This window comes from Podarcis vaucheri (assembly GCF_965113315.1).
Source record: "Podarcis vaucheri genome assembly, chromosome: 2".
Taxonomy (NCBI): Eukaryota; Metazoa; Chordata; class Lepidosauria; order Squamata; family Lacertidae; genus Podarcis; species Podarcis vaucheri.
This window is the reverse complement of record NC_138760.1, coordinates 40004926-40023278: the sequence shown is the minus strand read 5'-3', so window position 1 is coordinate 40023278 and position 18353 is coordinate 40004926. Positions and strand designations below refer to the sequence as shown.

The 18353-nt window shown below is 45.4% G+C and overlaps 1 protein-coding gene across 4 annotated transcripts in view; it reads left to right on the top strand.

The window, feature by feature from the left end:
• RNF157 (ring finger protein 157) overlaps positions 1-18353 on the top strand; it is a 75592-nt gene that overhangs the window by 37374 nt on the left and 19865 nt on the right. For all 4 annotated transcript variants that reach the window (XM_082203837.1, XM_082203838.1, XM_082203840.1 and 1 more), the window contains exons 3-13: positions 5109-5197; positions 8200-8346; positions 10064-10181; positions 10520-10586; positions 11164-11207; positions 12174-12221; positions 15052-15123; positions 15443-15602; positions 16075-16187; positions 17424-17662; positions 17886-17994. In XM_082203837.1, the coding sequence (XP_082059963.1) occupies positions 5109-5197; positions 8200-8346; positions 10064-10181; positions 10520-10586; positions 11164-11207; positions 12174-12221; positions 15052-15123; positions 15443-15602; positions 16075-16187; positions 17424-17662; positions 17886-17994 (1206 nt within the window). The remainder of the gene's footprint in view (positions 1-5108; positions 5198-8199; positions 8347-10063; positions 10182-10519; positions 10587-11163; positions 11208-12173; positions 12222-15051; positions 15124-15442; positions 15603-16074; positions 16188-17423; positions 17663-17885; positions 17995-18353) is intronic.

The window sequence follows — 18353 nt, the reverse complement described above, 5'->3', positions numbered from 1 at the left end:
TTTTCAATGCATTCCTATGGGAAACCGTGCTTCGCAAGACGAAAAACTCGCAAGAAGAAAAAACTTGCGGAACGAATTAATTTCGTCTTGCGAGGCACCACTGTATATATATTCTCAACACTGGAGCCACATCAGACGGAAGACTGAGGGCTTCTCCACGCTTACCCTTTTGCCCAGCTCTCTCCAGGCAATGGTCCACGCTTTAACACTCTTTAAAGTTGATTCGGAGCAAATGTCAATTCGGGGTTTTCACAGAGAAAGCTCTGGAGAAAAAAAAAAGTTGCTCTGACACAGAGCTTTATAAAGCGTAGACCATGCCTAAAAAGAGCGGAGGAAAGGGAACACTGGATAAGCCCTTGGGAGTGGCCATGTGTGTGATGGAGCTCTTCTTCAGATAGCACCAAACCCTTTTGAAATGAATCCTAATTCTGCCTTGATACCTGTTCTTTAAAGTTGAAATATTCTTTGTCAAGAGCGCTTCAGTGAACTAAGGGCTTGTCCACATCAGCAGAAGGTGGATTTGCACGGGCCTGTGTCCCCATTAATGCTGGGGCATCAACATGACACCCTCCCCATCCCAGTGTTGTCATGAACTGCTCCCCTTTGAAATGTGGGTTTGCTTGCTTGCTTGCTTGCTTGCTTTTAATCTTTGGAAAGTCTAAAGCCATTAGGATTTAAAACCGCCACATTTGAAATTAGAAAGGTCTCAAATAACGCTGGGTTGAGGGTCCACATTTTGCTCTGGTGTGGACAAACCCCAACACTAATAACTAAGAGTACATCTATGTTAGCTGCTTTCCTGGGCCGTGTTCAGAAAGTGGTGGTGGGGGATGAGTGTTCAGACCCCTGGGCTCTCACTTGTGGGGTGCCTCAGGGTTCTGTCCTCTCCCCCATGCTTTTCAACATCTACATGCGGCCGCTGGGAGAGATCATCAGGAGGTTTGGGCTGGGTGTTCATCAGTATGCAGATGATACCCAGCTCTACCTCTCTTTTAAATCAGAACCAGTGAAGGCGGTGAAGGTCCTGTGTGAGTGTCTGGAGGCGGTTGGAGGATGGATGGCGGCTAACAGATTGAGGTTGAATCCTGACAAGACAGAAGTACTGTCAACTAATCCAGAATGCGGCAGCTAGACTGGTGACTGGGAGCGGCCGCCGAGACCATATAACACCGGTCTTGAAAGACCTGCATTGGCTCCCAGTACGTTTCCGAGCACAATTCAAAGTGTTGGTGCTGACCTTTAAAGCCCTAAATGGCCTCGGTCCAGTATACCTGAAGGAGCGTCTCCACCCCCATCATTCTGCCCGAACGCTGAGGTCCAGTGCCGAGGGCCTTCTGGCGGTTCCCTCATTGCGAGAAGCAAAGCTACAGGGAACCAGGCAGAGGGCCTTCTCGGTAGTGGCGCCCAGCCTGTGGAACACCCTTCCAGCAGATGTCAAGGCGATAAACAACTACCTGACATTCAGGAGACATCTTAAGGCAGCCCTGTTCAGGGAAGTTTTTAACGTGTGATATTTTATTGTATTTTTTGTTTTTATGGAAGCCGCCCAGAGTGGCTGGGGAGGCCCAGCCAGATGAGCGGGGTATAAATGATAAATTATTATTATTATTATTATTATTATTATTATTATTATTATTATTATTTCTTCCCAGCATTGATACCCCCTGCATGGGTTGCACAATGCTGTGCTAACTGCCTGTCCTGCTTATTTCGTTTCCTTCTAGGGAAACTGTCTTGCTTAACTCTCTTTCTCTTCCTTCTTTTTTATATGCTTTGCTTGACTAATATCAAGCAGGCGTAAATAATCCCTTTTCTGCTTCTGGAGCACAGTTGGTTAAATAGGCAAATCTGTAGTCATTCCGTGACAGGCAGGCAGAGAATAATCTCTGCACCCACCTCCAGATACTGATCTAAATCGGCATTTTGCTGCATCAGCAGGCTAAAAATATCCCCTCTGTTTACTGCACTGGGCATGGTAGACTTCTACGAGAGCAATAGGAAAACAGGGAGGAGGCAAGCAAAGCATGAAAGGGGCTGCAGAAGTAGTGCCAAAGCAGCTTTCACCTTCTCACCTGTATATGTGTATATATACTGAATTTCGGTGCAGGTAATGGCTTGTGTTGCTGTCTGTTTTAAGACTGTGATGGAAACATCCTGCTTGCTCTAAATAAATGAATAACTTGGAACAAAGGTTCCCAAGGCAGCTGTAATGTGTCCATAGTGCATGCATGGGATGTATTCTGCTGCTTGGGAGGTTTTCACTGTCTCAGCAGGCACAGAGGAAAAATGTACTGTATTCCGATCTTTCAAAGAGACCACTCTTCCAGCAAGGGAGGGATAAACCACAGCTGTACCAGTCTGGGGTCTCATCCATGCCATACATTTAGAGCATGTGGCTCCCCCCCCCCCGCCCAAGTGTTATAAGAATGTTAATGTCTTAGATATGTACCGTATTTTTTGCTCTATAAGACTCACTTTTTCCCTCCTGAGAAATAAGGGGAAATGTGTGTGCGTCTTATGGAGCAAATGCAGGCTGCGCAGCTATCCCAGAAGCCAGAACAGCAAGAGGGATTGCTGCTTTCACAGCGCGGCGATCCCTCTTGCTGTTCTGGCTTCTGAGATTCAGAATATTTTTTTTCTTGTTTTCCTCCTCAAAAAATTAGGTGCGTCTTGTGGTCTGGTGCGTCTTATAGAGCGAAAAATATGGTCATAAATGTTCATAAATGTACCAAGCAAACACTTACATAAATATATAAACCACATGTCTGAAGCAGCACAGGAAGACAGCCCTGAAACCATTTTGACTCCCAAGCTGACCAAATGTTTCTCTGCAAGGAGGGAGGAGGTGAAAAAAAACCTTCCTTGTTACAGGAATTGGGTAATCACCATTTCAAAGGAATGGGCAGACTACCAGGAAAGGCAGTCAGATAAGGCATTATCAGATAACCCGACAGACAGGAAAAAAAAACAACATTCAAATTTCTGTGGTAGACTGCCTTTTCTGTGATATAGGTATGATATTGCTGGGGGGGGGGTGGTCTTGGGTTACACCCCTTCTGTGATGTATGTATGATGTATGGAGGGGTGGTCTTGAGCTCCAGGGCAGGGAATTTAAAATGTCTATATCAGGGCAGGCACACCTTTGTTCTGGGTCCTCCTCCGCCCTCCTGCATGTGAGGGGAGCACCCTGTTGCAACAGCTTTAATAAAGATCAGGCTTACTAGCTGCTTTGCTTCTCAATATTCTCTGGTTGGCCTCTGTTATTTTCTCCTCCCAGTAGGGAACCTACGTAAGGCCTCTATGTGGGCTCTTGGATAGCCCCTAAGAGGAAAAGGGCAGATTTTGTTTACAACTCAAGAATCCTGGAAACTGTAGTTGACCCCTCCCAGAGCTACAATTTCCAGCCCCCAGTACAGTTCCCACGATTCTTTGGTGGAAGCCATGTGCTTTAAAATCTCTCTGGGATAGCTCAGTCGGATAAGGATGAGACTCTTAATCTTGGGGACATGGGTTCAAGCCCCACTTTGGGCAAAAGATTCCTGCACTGCAGGGGATTGGACTAGATGACTCTTGTGGTCCCTTCCAACTCTACAATTCTATGTAAATGTATGATGTGACACAGAGCAGAATTTTTACCAAGCCGTTTTTAGAAAACACCCCACCCCCACCCAAAAGAGAGAGAGACAAGCTTGGCTGTGCCCTTCACAGGAAGTAAATGTCCATTCACTAACTTACTGGGCCTACTAGTTGCTGGAGCCCAAGGAAGGGAGCTCAGTCTTCAGATGCCAAGCTGTTGCCCTGCTTTTGCCTGCCACCTCCACTTTCTCCTTCTCCATCTCAGTTGTTGCAGGGAACTACAGAGTCTCCCTTGTGCCCCGAGGGGTCATGTGCCTTAAGAGCTGTCCCCCGCCCCCATGGCATCCCTTGAGATGCTCAATATGCACGTGTGGAGCCACTCATAATTTGCCATGCAGGTTTAGCTGCTGTTTCATGATTCTTAGCAGCAGCAGCAGCAAAGACGAAGACGAAGAAGAAGAAGAAGAAGAAGAAGAAGAAGAAGAAGAAAGGGTGCAGCCATTTACTGGTGCCTCCTTCCAGTGTTCTAGGCCAGGGAGATCATCTGCATATGAAGCATTACATCCCTGGGCTCCTAAAATGCAACTCCTGGCTTCAAGTCAAGAGGCTGCTGCTGTTCACAGACCTGGAGGTGCTTTTTTGGCTGTAGCATCCTTTACATTACCAGATAGGCCTGAACATGTCATGTTGAGAACAAACAAACAAACAAACAAACAAACAAACAAACAGGCTCATCTATACTTGTCCCAAGGCTAAAAAGCATGGGGCTGAATGGTTTTCCACTTGTCCTCTGCTTTTTAAGCATGCACCTTAATGGTTTTGCATTTGCCCTGCAACATTCCTATGGAAAACACATTTTTTACTGCTGATTTGGAACAAGCAGCAATCCGCAGAAAATCCAATTGCTGTTTGGTCCTCAGCGGTAACCTCTGGGTTTCCCCAGGGGGGAGTAATGGGGCAAGCAGAGGCATGGACGAGCCCAGAGAGGCGGCTTCCAAAGGTTCAGGAACAATCGTTTACCGTATTTTTCACTCTATAGGACACACTTTTTCCCCTCCAAAAATGAAGGGGAAATGTGTGTGCGTCCTATGGAGCAAATGCAGGCTTTCACTGAAGCCTGGAGAGCGAGAGGGGTTGGTGCGCACCAACCCCTCTCGCGCTCCAGTCTTCAGGCAGCTATCCGCAAGCCTTCTGAGCGAGGCGGGAGTTTCCCCCCTAAAAACTAGGTGCGCCCTATGGAGCGAAAAATACGGTAAGTTCCATTGCATTTCCAGTTGTGGGACTCTTTGCGTTGTCATGATTCAAAATGGATCCGGCTTGTTTCTAGTGATTGTTTCTAGTGATTCTTATAAAAGTCTCTGCTTCCATTCATTTTCAAGGGCAAGCAGCGTGTCTGTCAGGATCCTATTGCCCATGCAGTACTGTACTGAGTGAACATAGAAGTTCGGCTTGTGCCAGTCACAGCAGATGGGGCCTTAGAGACCGAGTGACATCTTAAAATGTCAAATTCTCTTTCTTTCCTCTCTGTCTAGTTTCCGTATGCTGCCCCACCGCCCCAGGAGCCAGTGAAGACACTGCGAAGCCTGATCAACGTCCGAAAGGACACATTGCGCCTAGTCAAGTAAGTCACTGTTGCTTCACAACAGGGGTTTGTAGCACTCTGATGTTAAACCATAATTTATTTTAAACTGGTTTAACTCAAGGAGCTGACCTTATAACTTCCCAATCCCAATTCCTTTGGTTGTGGGGACAAACAATGAGCTCTGGTTTGCATGTAACGTGAAGCCAACCTCTGGTTTCTTTCCCTCCTGTCATGTCCCAGGCAGAAGTGGGGAAGGAGCAACCTGGGAACTTTTGAGCAGTGTGCATTAACACACTGCCCGTTGTTTTAAACTACGGTTTAACGTGATGTGTAAACTAGGCAGCTGCTGTCAACCTTGGTGAGCCCAAAGATTCTGCAAGGATTGGGTCTTTTTCAGCCTTGCTAGCAGAAATCATTTTGAGTGGCTATGTGATGAAATTAATCTGGGATCTTCTGCATGGAGAGCATGCATGTTCTGCCTATAAGCTATTCCCCTTCCCTTCCCCACTTCATCAGATAACTCTGTAAAAGCATCTTCAGCCATAAATGATTTTTTTAAGGTGCCAAACATACCTTGGCCTTCCTAAATGAAAAATATCTCTGCAGTGTTTTCAAATATATTCCTGGACCATGAGCACTTGTCTAATAGGATAGATGGGGTGTTATACACAGTGAGTTCTGTGTGCCTTTGCAGCTATTCATTCTGACAAAGGGTGCCCTCTGCTAGGTGCCTGAGAGCTGGTTTTTCTTAATTTCCCGGGCACAAAATTACTGCGTTTAAGTGGCAGAATGCATGCATGGTGTGCCAGTTATGAATGCTGCATATGTGTGTAAATGAGCTGGTTTCCCTTCAATTGAAGAAACAGAGGCTTGGTCCTTTTCCCAGTTTCGGTCAGTGCTTTTAAATGCTCAGGTCTTTGCTGCTCATTAAACATGAAAGGACCATCCTTCCCCCAGCCTCCCGCATACTTGGGCAAACTCAGCTGCTCAGAACACACATGCCATCCACAGATGAGAGTGTCATGCATTGTTTTGCTCCTTTAAACCCCCCCCCCCAATTTGAACTTGACTTCAAAAAGCAACGCTTGAATTTAGGTAAGTCTGTTGGCTCCGTTTTGATAATGGTCTGCTGGAAGCAATCCCATCAGCTGCAGTACAGCAGGGGAGATCCGTTTGTAGCTCCTCAAGATTAGTGCAGAGATTATCTGGCTGTTTTGGAGGAGGAGTTACACAGATGCCCTGTAAGACAACGAGACAGGCTGTTTGCGCCTTTATATCTCTATCTTCTCCACTTGGCTTTCAGGGTCACTGCAGGTGACAACAGGATTAGAAGGAGTTGAATTCACTCCTGTTGCTGGGCTAAAATCAGAGCCAAATAAAATCCAGCAGTTTAGAGCTCAGGACCGGAGGGGTTGCTGTGTGTGTGTGTGTGTGTGTGTGTGTGTGTGTGGAGAGGGACTGACCTAGCAAAGACTGTGGGCAGTATAGCGGCAGTAATGAAACAGGCCTGGGTGAAGGGATGTTCTCTACCAGTTTAACATGCCGTGAATTTGGTTACTGAGATTGCCCCTTCCTTACTTGCATTCTGGATTCAATTTGCATTTGTGTTTTCAGTTATTTTCAGAGGGATGTTGCCAAGGCCTGGGAAGTCAGGCATGCAGAAAAGGCAGTGGAAAGAAAGGGGGGAAGCCTTTTTGTAGCCCTTCCTCCCCCCCCCCCCGCTGCTGCCAGTGGCTGTGTGCATGGGTGTCCAGAGGGGGTTCCCTCCCCGACAGAGGGTGGGTGTGAAGTAAATACCCCAAATACATAAGCAAGGATACATAATTTAGCACCACGGAATTGGTCTGCCATTTCTGGTAGATCTGGTAACCATGTAGGGCCTGGTTAGGCCTGATGTCTGAGAGACTAGTACTCAAGAGCCACATCCGTACTACAGTGGTACCTCTGGTTACGTACTTAATTCGTTCTGGAGGTCTGTTCTTAACCTGAAACTGTTCTTAACCTGAAGCACCACTTTAGCTAATGGGGCCTCCCGCTGCTGCTGCTGCACCACCGGCGCACGATTTCTGTTCTCATCCTGAAGCAAAAACTCTCAGTTCTTTATCTGACTCCCACCCACCTTTTTAACTCATTGCACTGCTTGCTACAATCAATTTCACACACCCAGCAACTTCATTTCCAATAATATTGACTCACACCATAGTAATCCGTTTTAAACAAAATAATAATAATAGAACAGCAGGAACACTGGGTTTCTCTTGCCACACTTACTGACTCTGCAAACATAGCACGGGGCACCAAAACCCAACAGAAACACAGGATTTCATTTCCAAAATGGTTACCTTCAGAGTCCAGCTCAGCCCCTTGCCCCAGAGGGGTGTGGCCAGAAGTATCAGTTTTGCGTAGAGGTTTGTTTCGACACACTTGATGTAGCAGGGATGAAAAGGGGATGGCATCACATTCTGTTGTCTTACTGGGGCAGGTGGGTGCAGACGTCCGACCAGGCTTAGCAAATGGGATGCTTCAGGGTTAACTAACTGAGGACCTGGAGTTTGTGTCAATGCTAGATGGGCTGCATGCATACAGTTGCCTCCAGGGGTTAAATGTTTTTAAAGTTCTGCTGCAGGTGTGCTTGCAGCACAAGCCATTTACTTTCTTAATGTTTAAGTGGTAGCCAATGTAGCACCATGCACTTGTTGTTGAACTCACCGTCCTTGAACGCTGGCCATGCCTGCTGGGGCTGACGGGTATTGTATTCCAACAACATCTGGAGGGCTACACCTGTTTTAGCAGAAGAGAGGTCAAATCACTTCTTGGGCATTTTGAGTTGCGTCCTTTCTGTTTGTTGCAAGGTCTAGAGCAGGAATAGGCAAACTCGGCCTTCCAGGTGTTTTGGGACTACAACTCCCATCATCCCTAGCTAACAGGACCAGTGGTCAGGGATGATGGGAGTTGTAGTCCCAAAACACCTGGAGGGCTGAGTTTGCCTATGCCTGGTCTAGAGCTAGACTAATTTCTTTGCCTGCGTCTTTATCTACCAGGTGTGCGGAGGAAGTGAAGACTCCAGGGGAAGAAGTCAGCAAAGCCAAAGTCCATTACAATGTGGAATTCACATTCGACACTGATGCCCGGGTGGCTATAACAATTTATTACCAGGCTACTGAAGAATTCCAAAATGGAGTAGTGAGGTAAATATACTGAAAGTTGGGTTGGGGAATGTTTGCTTCCCACAGAATCAGACGGCTTAATAATAGTATTTCTTAAATTTTTCTTGCACACTCAGACAGGGTGTCTGAATTTTTTTGCACCACCAGTGAATGGAGGGAGGAGGGGGACTGCACCTCCAGGCTCTGCCAATAGCATCCATATGTTCAGCGCAAAGGAGAGCCTATTCACGTGTGCATAGAAAAGCACATGGGCTTTCCGTACAGTTGGGAAGCCTGCAGCATTTCTCCCAGCCCCAACTTGGTGTTAGATGTATGTTTAAACATAAGAATAGCCTGCTGGGTCAGGCCAATGCCCTGTCTAGTCCAGCATCCTGTGCTCACAGTGGCCAACCAGATGCCTGTGGAAAACTCTCAAGCAGGACCCAAGCACAAAAGTCCTCTTCCCTTCCTTTGGTTTCTAGCAACTGGTATTCAGAAGCATGAACTGCTGGGAAACAGCTGCACATAGTGCAAAATGAATTAATTTGCCAATGGCTAGAATGCAGAGCAGTTTAAAAAAATACCTGCTTTAGAATTAATAGAACTCTGGGTATTTTGAGTGGCACCTTAAGACGAACACAGTGTACTCTTTTGTGGGCCAGGGTCTTATTTCATCGGATCCTTAGTTGATGAGTGTTTTTGTATATATATATATGGGTGGAAAGGGAGAGGAAATGTTAGCAGTGAGGCCATAAGGAAACAAAATACAAGAAAATAAGGAAACTGGAATTGCTTTACAGCATAAACATGTAAAATAAGGGCAGTGACCATTCGCAAAGCAGTGTGAATGATAACACAAACATCCTGACATTGCTAAGTTTATTGAAACATCCATTCTGGGACAGAGCAAACACTAGTATAAAATGCATGTAGTTTGCAGTTCTCTTGTATGCTGCTGAAAAGCTAAGTTGGCAGAGTCCTCAAGGGACGAGGCTGCAAATCACTGTAGGTTCAGGCAGGGAGCCAATCATTCTGGAAGAGCAAGGGCAGGTGACCAGAGAAATGGCCACACACATTGGGCCCAGAAGCAGAATAGATTAAAAGCACCTAAACAGCAACAAAAAGCCAAGTGAGTTGTTGTAAGGGCCTTGTGTTGAGCTTGCTATATGTGCAGGGGGAAGAAATCAACTAGACACAAGTTAATGGATGGGCAGAAAGATTACCTGCAAGGGTCTGTGTAGCAATTTGAGCTGTGGAATCTTTGAATCAGTGTCAGCCTGTAGCAAGGGAGAATTCATCCTAGAACAGCATTTGACAGCATGCACAGAATCAAGAGTAATATGGCATCTGATAACATCTCTGCGCATTTGCAGAAAAGGCAATGTTGCAGTGGCATACCAAAGCCAATCTGAGTTGAATTATGTAGATGCTATCAGGATGTAGATGAGTGACTCACCATGGATCAATGTTAGCGTGGGCTTCCACATGCTGGGGTTGTTCTGGAAATCGGCCTTGAGGATACCATTAGAGAGTCTTGATTGGAGGCTTGATATTCTGGATAATAAGGAAGTGGCTGTCGGGGGATATTAATATAATGCAGACCTGAAATCCCTTTGAACTAGTAAGAGCCTGTTAGAGATAAAGCTGGTTTGTTGCATGGAGGAAGATCTTCGTCTTGGAGTGCATTTGGGGAATGCTACATGTTGGGATTCGAGAATAATTAGCACACGTTCTTTGTTGTCTTCCCTTTCCATGGTAGTTACATCCCCAAAGACAATAGTTTGCAATCGGAGACTGTCCACTACAAGCGAGGGGTGTGCCAGCAGTTCTGCCTCCCCTCCCACACTGTTGATCCCTCAGAATGGACTGAAGAGGAGGTAAGGCAAAGTGGGTTTGCAAATGTGGGAAGGGAGTTTAAGGGATATTTTCAGCACTGGAGGGGAGGCATAATAATTAAGGAGTCCTTAGTACGTTGTAAGGACCCATCCTGATAATACCAATGCAGCAGGATACTGCCCTATGGGAATTTACAAACAGAAAAGATGCAAGCAGACTATATTGTAGTATAGAGGGAACTTGAGTCCATTCATCTCTTTTAAAAATGCAGTATTGATACAGAAGCACTTAGCAACTCTAGGTGTTACTAGGGGTCGATGCCCTTGCTCACTTTGCTCACCACTGTATATATTCCTTTCTTCCTTCTTGTTCTTTGCAGCTGGCCTTTGATCTGGACCGTGAAGTCTACCCCATGGTGGTTCTTGCAGTGGTAGATGAGGGAGACGGTAAGCGATGCTCTTAAGGTTTGGATTCATTTTGGCACTGAGTTAACATGGATGCTCAAATGATTTTTGCCTGGCAAGCTGTAACTGTACTTTTTGCAACCCAGCTTCTATTTAGATAACCACATTCCAGCTATCTATCAGATGCCCTGCTGAGTGACATTTTCAAACAAATACACTCTGAAAACTGCCTATAATGAGCTATTTGTACACATTTAATTGATCTGTTTATAGGTTTTACCAACTTGAATTGTGTTCGTCCTTTGACACTTGCAATTGCAGAAAACCTGTACCAGGTGTGACAAACCTGTCACCCTCCATATATTGGCAAACTGCAGCTGGCATCACCCCTGGCCATTGGCCTTTCTGGCTGGAGGTGATGAGAACTGAAGTGCAACTGTATCTGTGTATTCCGTGAGAAACCCAGCCAGATGGGCAGGGTATAAATAATAAAATATTAATTGATTGATTGATTGATTGATTGATTGATTATGGAAGGCCATCCCTGACCTCTATCATCTATATACAGGCTTCCGCATGTGTGTGTCAATCACTCTCATTCTTGTCTGTTGCCTTGCAGAGCATATGGGCCACTGCCATGTACTCCTGGCAACGTTTGAGAAGGTGAGTGTGGTCTTTCTCTTGACTTCTTGTCCAAACTAGCTTTTATGCCCAGAAATCTGGCCTCCCAAATGTGGGTAAAGAGTTTGCTCTGAAAGCATGTCCGTGGTCAAAGGGTTAGGAAGACTGCTGAGCCGCTTGGGTAAATTGGCAAGGGGCGAGCTCTGTAGACTTCTCCAGCCTCTGCTTCCCACCACATTCTCCAAGTTACATGACTTTGTATCATGAGGAATGGCTTGGAGAGCTGCCCAAGCTTCCAAGAAGCAGCCAGGATCTCTGAACAATGTTGGCCTTCTTGGTAGAAGAAGAGAAGTTCTGGGCCCTCTTCTATATAACAGGATTTCATGGAATCGGAGGGGATCTGAGGATGGTGATCCTACTGAGCACCTGAGGTTGCAGGCTTTGCACACTGCTTGTTTGACGCTCTGCTACACAGTGATATTGGTAGCACTGTCTATTTGCCGTATGCCCAAACACCAAAGAAGCGGGGCGTTAATGTTCAGCAGGGATATAATCAGAAGACATGCCTGTGGAACCAACCCAAACTCGCTTATACCAAAACAAATCAAGCCCCCGCCCCCCAATTCCTTCAGTTAATTAAATTTAACACACGCTCACCCCCTTGTACGCAGGCTGAGTGAATGTAAAAAATATTTATGTGACTACACAGCGAAATAAATATAAAGGATTAGAGGCTGCTTTTGAACTGTAGCAATCTTTTGTGAGCGTTTGAATAGTAAAGAAGAGTGCTAGGAGAGTTGAAAGGGGAGTGATTCTTAGAAGATTCCTGGAGCACAAGGCACAACATGAATAGGATGCATTCCTTTTGCATTCTGCTACAAGGCGGACGCGTTCTTTTTTAAAGCGGATGCTCTTCAGTAGGCGAATTCTGTTTCATCGCAAATGTATTCTGTGAAGCCTCTTTTGACAGACTAAAGCCCTATCTGATCGCTTGTGTTTTTCTCCCAGCATGCCGACGGCAGCTTTTGTGTGAAGCCCCTCAAACAGAAGCAAGTGGTGAGTGTGTGGCTGGTGTTTGGTGGTGGCTGCCTGCTGCTTTAGTTCAGGTGTGTCCCTGGTTACCACTTTTCTGGGAAAGCTGCCTAGAATCACTGAAGACCCCGAGACACAAGTATATTTGGGTGATAGCCAACATTAGTCATACTCATATTAGATCCATTTTAAGTCCATCCATTTCAGTGGGCTACCTCTAAGTTGGATATTGCCCAATTGGGGGGGGGGGTTTGAGTTGGGGTCAGATTTGTTTGGGATCTCCATCCCAGTCTAGTCTCAACCATCCATGCCTATTGCTGAGAGCATTTAGATAAAAGGCATTGGGAAGCCATGGATTAGGGAAAATTAAAGAACAGTTTGATGTCATTTTAGGGATGAAACTTAATTTTTGCAAGTTTCTTCCATGGGGGGTCATAAAAATACGTGTTTGGAAGCCTACGTCTAATGAAGAAGCACACAATCAGCTTTCAGGGGGAAAAATGAAGAATTCTAATTTTACCTTCCAAAAATGTCAAGCAATGCTAAATATTATATATATATATATATATATATATATATATATATATATATATATATATATATGCTTTCGTAGATTTTCGTAGATTTTATATATATGCAGGTTTTGGTGTCTTCGGGTGTCTTCCCGTGTAAGAGTCGGGGTGTCTGTGCGACGTTTCGACGAGGTCTCACTCGTCATCTTCAGGCTGGTGCTTTCGGCTTCTTGTTACTGGAACAGAGCAGAATCTGGTGTTTGAGTTCCTATAAATACTGTTGAGGGGTGTGGTGTATAGCCTCCAACGTTCTGGGCAGAGAGGAAGTTCCTAGATTAGTGTGCCTTTTCTTCTTTTGTTCCTTAATTACTTGAGGGATATCTTGAGTGATTTCATGAGTGATATTCTGAATACCACTGGGTGGGTCATTAAGTGTAGATTAGTTGCTAAAGCTTTCGTGTCTTGACCTCTTGAGCTTGTGAAGAGTTTTTCTGAGAAGATGGCTGTGCTGCATTTAGTTGTGCTCTGGCTTGGCTTCGTGTATAGGGGCGAGCTGTGGTTTTGTGCCTTGTGCCAGCCAGATCTGTGTAGGGATTGCAGGGGGGTGCAGCATCCGGAGGTGCCACTATAGTTTGGCTACTGGATGGAGTCTGTAATATGTCTGTGGAGAGGGTCTGGGTTTGGGTCTGGTGTGGTTGATTGGTGACGGCGTTCTGTGTGCCTCTGGTTCTGGTGTCGGTTTTTGTGGGGAGGGCTAATTTCCAGATGTCTGGCAGGCGGGACGTGTCGTCACGCTTGTTCATGTTGTGAGGGTGTTTCTCTATCTCGATGGCTTCCATGATTATTCTCTTGTGGTGATGTTCCATGTTAAAGAGCAATTTGGAATCTGCAAAATTAATTTCGTGTCCTGTTTCTTTCATGTGTTGGAAAAGAGAGGAAGTTTTTTCTTCTTTTTTGACGGCATTCTTGTGTTCTGCGATACGTGCATTTATTCGTCTGTTTGTTTGTCCAATGTACGGGGCTGGGCAGACTTTGCAGGGTATTTCATAGACCCCTTGGTTTTCCAGCTGGATTTTGTCTTTTGGGTTTCTGAGGATATTGGCTATTTTTTGGTTGGTGCAGAAGGCTGTTTTGATATTGTGTTTATGGAGGATTTTGCTAATTTTGTCTGTAGTGCCCTTGATATAAAGAAGGAGGGCCATGCCATTGTTTTCTTCTGTGTCTTGGTTTTTGGGGGGTGTTTCTTTTTGGATTAGCTTCCAAATATTACAGACTCCATCCAGTAGCCAAACTATAGTGGCACCTCCGGATGCTGCACCCCCCTGCAATCCCTACACAGATCTGGCTGGCACAAGGCACAAAACCACAGCTCGCCCCTATACACGAAGCCAAGCCAGAGCACAACTAAATGCAGCACAGCCATCTTCTCAGAAAAACTCTTCACAAGCTCAAGAGGTCAAGACACAAAAGCTTTAGCAACTAATCTACACTTAATGACCCACCCAGTGGTATTCAGAATATCACTCATGAAATCACTCAAGATATCCCTCAAGTAATTAAGGAACAAAAGAAGAAAAGGCACACTAATCTAGGAACTTCCTCTCTGCCCAGAACGTTGGAGGCTATACACCACACCCCTCAACAGTATTTATAGGAACTCAAACACCAGATTCTGCTCTGTTCCAGTAACAAGAAGCCGAAAGCACCAGCCTGAAGATGACGAGTGAGACCTCGTCGAAACGTCGCACAGACACCCCGACTCTTACACGGGAAGACACCCGAAGACACCAAAACCTGCATTCCTGTACCCGTGAAAATCTACGAAAGCATATATATATATATATATATATATATATATATATATATATATATATATATATATATATATATACATACACACACACACACACACACACACACACCACAAGTATTTGGCAATTTAAAAAAAAAAACTTCTATGCAATTTCACACATATTTTACTTACCAAACAAAACTAAATTATATGAATTTAACCAAAATATCTTTTGATTTCCCAAGTCATGTTACAACTTTTTAGCACCCCTCCTTTTGGGAATTTGAAAGTTGAAAAATTCAACATGCCATAGTCACCCATAGCATTTAAGTATTGCAGAGAAGCATGGAGTTTACTTCCCCACAATATGGGCTAGTGTGTGTGTGTGTTTAGGTGGGCCGAAGCAGACTGGTATCTTTGGATTAGAGAAGTTCTTGTTTCTCGCAGAAGCTGTCTGTAGTCCTCCCCCTCCTCCCGAAGGAGCCCATTTTTTTTTACTCTACTTACCTCCAATTACTTATGTGTTGATTCTCTCTCCCTGCCCATGTAGGTGGATGGAGTGAGCTACCTCCTTCAAGAGATCTATGGGATAGAAAACAAATATAATACACAGGACTCCAAGGTGAGTACTGAAGCAGAGGATGCAGGGCAAGTTCACATGATGTAAAAATACACATGAAACAGACTCAAGAAGGATTTGTTTTCGTACGAGAGAATTTGCCTTGGAAAGCTGCTGTGGCAGAAATTTTAAAATTTAAAAGGGGAGGACCTCTTAACATTTAGTTATTGCTCAATTTTTATAGTTCTCTTCTCCCCCACCTCTAATACATCTGTGTAAACACAGCAAAACAGCATTCCCATTTATTCAAGCTCATTAAGGAAATATTTGAACGTCATATTTCACCTACCTCTTTTGTATTTTGCTTTCCTTTTCTTTCCAGGTGGCAGAAGATGAGGTGAGCGACAATAGTGCAGAATGTGTGGTCTGCCTCTCTGATGTCCGGGACACCTTGATCTTACCTTGCCGCCACCTTTGCCTCTGCAATACCTGCGCCGACACCTTGCGTTACCAAGCCAACAACTGCCCCATCTGCAGGCTGCGTAAGTCCGCGAGCTTCTTTACACCTTGATGTTTGTCCAAATTAGAGGTAGCCATATCCTGGAAAAATCAGTGGCTTATCCTATTTGATCCTCTGACTTTGGAAAGTTAACATTCAGTTTTCATTGTTGACAAAAATCCTGTCTGATTTTGCATGCAGTATCTTATTTGTAATTATTTTTATTTTTTTGTCACCATGTGCAAATTATAGCGTATGTTGTTATATTGCACCTGTCTCCTGAGGGAGCTTCCAAGCAGGGGCTTATTATTGCAAAGAGTCATTTGGGGTTTCCAAATCAGATTTCACCCAGTAAGGGTAAACCTGGATTAAATTTATGGGATTGCGTTTTGGTGTTTTGTGGAAGCCACACAAAATTGTGTGCGTGAGGAGTTCCTGCCTGACAGTGAGCATCCTTAATATTTGTTGTTGGAAGCTGTTTTTATTCCTCCTACCCTTCATCTCTTGCCCTGCAGCATTTCGGGCTTTGCTACAGATCCGAGCCATGAGAAAAAAGCTGGGACCCCTTTCCCCAACCAACTTCAACCCTATCATCGCCTCCCAGACATCTGACTCAGAGGAGCACTCGGTTAGTATAGGTGTGCTGGTGGTCCCAGTGTTGACACTGCCCTGCTGTCTTTGCTGAGCAGGTCTTGCGGGCTGTAAAATACGGTAGTTTGCTGAAGAGGAGTCGGGCACAGGGAAGGCGTCTTTAAAATCCTTCCCTATAGTAGCGTATGCACAGAGCCTGTTACGGGACTGCTGTACAGCCAGTGGCTTTGGGGGTCCAAAGAAAAGGTGCCGCTGATGACATGGGCAACTAGCTTTCCTCACAATGATTCAGGTAGCGTGGCAGGAAATTCCATGCAAAATCAAGCGAATCAGCCTTGAGCCAGAAGCCATGGGTTGAAGACAGAGGAGCTAGGGATATGGAAGCTTACTTGGCAAATGAGGCCCTTGTGCCTTACAGCAATTTACTCTGCCCCAGCAGCACCCACATAGAGTGAGTTGTTCACCTCCTGCCAGTCTGCATGTCCAGAATTTAGTGCAGATCTGGTATCTATCTAGGGAAGAGCTGGGATTCATTCTAGGTCCACATGCAGAGTAGATTTAAGGTTTCTAGATAATAGTTGTTCAGACTGCAAGTGGAAGGTAATAATATCAAATTCTCTTCCTTTTTCGCTGGTTTATTTTTTAAACAGCTTTGCATTTAGAAAACTAGATACTGGGGAGAAGAGCAAAATTCTAGTCTTCTCCCCTCAATACTTTAGTTTTGAGTGCATGTGGACTTCCACCACCACCAAATGGATAAATAATTTTAACAACGTGACTTTTTCCACACGGTGGGCAGTCTGAAGAGATCTGAGCCCAGAACTAATTTACCACCACATCTGCAACGTCAGGGAACTAGGCTTGAAATGTCAACCTTAGAACAGAAAAGCGTGCACCATATCCTCTTGACTATGGAAGTTTGTTAGAATAGCTTCTGTGCCCTGCACGGCTCCAGCACCCAAGGGTGTTCCTCTTCCCATTTTACAGTCACACAGTCGCAACTTCTTCCAGCTAAAAGATTTCAGGCTAAGAAATCCAAGCGATCTGGTCCAGAATAAAGCATGAAAATATCAGCAACTTTATGTGAAATAAGAAAGTCTCCTATCGGTGATCTCAGCCTGTCTGTCTCTCTCTCTTGCTCCTTTTACGTATGAGTCAGATTCCTTTGGAGGGCGGTGGGGCTTACTCCTCTGTGCTGAGCTCTCTTGTAAAAAGCTATGTTTGATACAGAGGGAGAGTGTTCTTCTCACACCCATCTCCCCCGTTCCTCTAGTCTTCAGAGAACATCCCTCCGGGCTACGAGGTGGTCTCTCTTCTGGAAGCCCTTAATGGGCCTCTCACTCCATCCCCAGCAGCTCTTCCGCTCCACGTACTTGGGGACAGCCACGTGTCAGGCATGCTGCCCTCATATGGCAGTGATGGCCACCTGCCTCCCGTCCGGACCCTGTCTCCCCTTGACCGCTTGTCGGATTGCGGCAGCCAAGGACTCAAGCTGAAGAAGAGCCTGTCCAAGTAAGTAGCTTGTTGATGTCTCCTGCACTGCAGTGGCTGTTCCCCAAACTGCCATGGCTAAGCTACAATTGCTGGCACCTGTCTGCTGTCTCTTGATGTAGCTGCTACCTTCCAGTTGTATCTAGCTGCTTGTGGATGTGTCTTCTGTTGTCAGCTTGTAGCTCTTTAGAGCTCCCCCTTCCCTTTGGTTTCTAGTAGAAAGAAGTGGTTTGTTTTCCACCAGGTCAATATCCCAGAATTCCTCAGTACTACATGAAGAAGAGGATGAGAAGACCGGCAGTGAATCTGAAATCAGGATTTCCAGGAGGAAGTCTCCTCGTCCTCATGAAGAGGTGATTGTTTGTTTGAAAGGTCTTGGGTTTATATTAAAAAACCACCTCTGCTTCCTGGGAACAGGAGGGTTAAAGAGTTTTCCTGCAAGAGATCCCAGGAGTTAAACCCAATGTCTTTGTTGCTCATGCTAAGGAAGCGTGCAGGCAGAGCTCTCCTGAACCTGGTTTAGGAAAGAATTTCAGAGGCTTGGAAAAGCCCACCTCAAAGAGGAAGTGTGCTTTGCTAACTCAGGAATTCGTCTCTGGCTCAGATTGAAATCCAAAGCCAGGGAAGAATCATTGGCTTCCCTTGTTGCTAAATGCTTTGCCAGGCCAGGAGAGATTGAGGAAAGCCTTTCTTGACCAGAGATTGTTGGAGC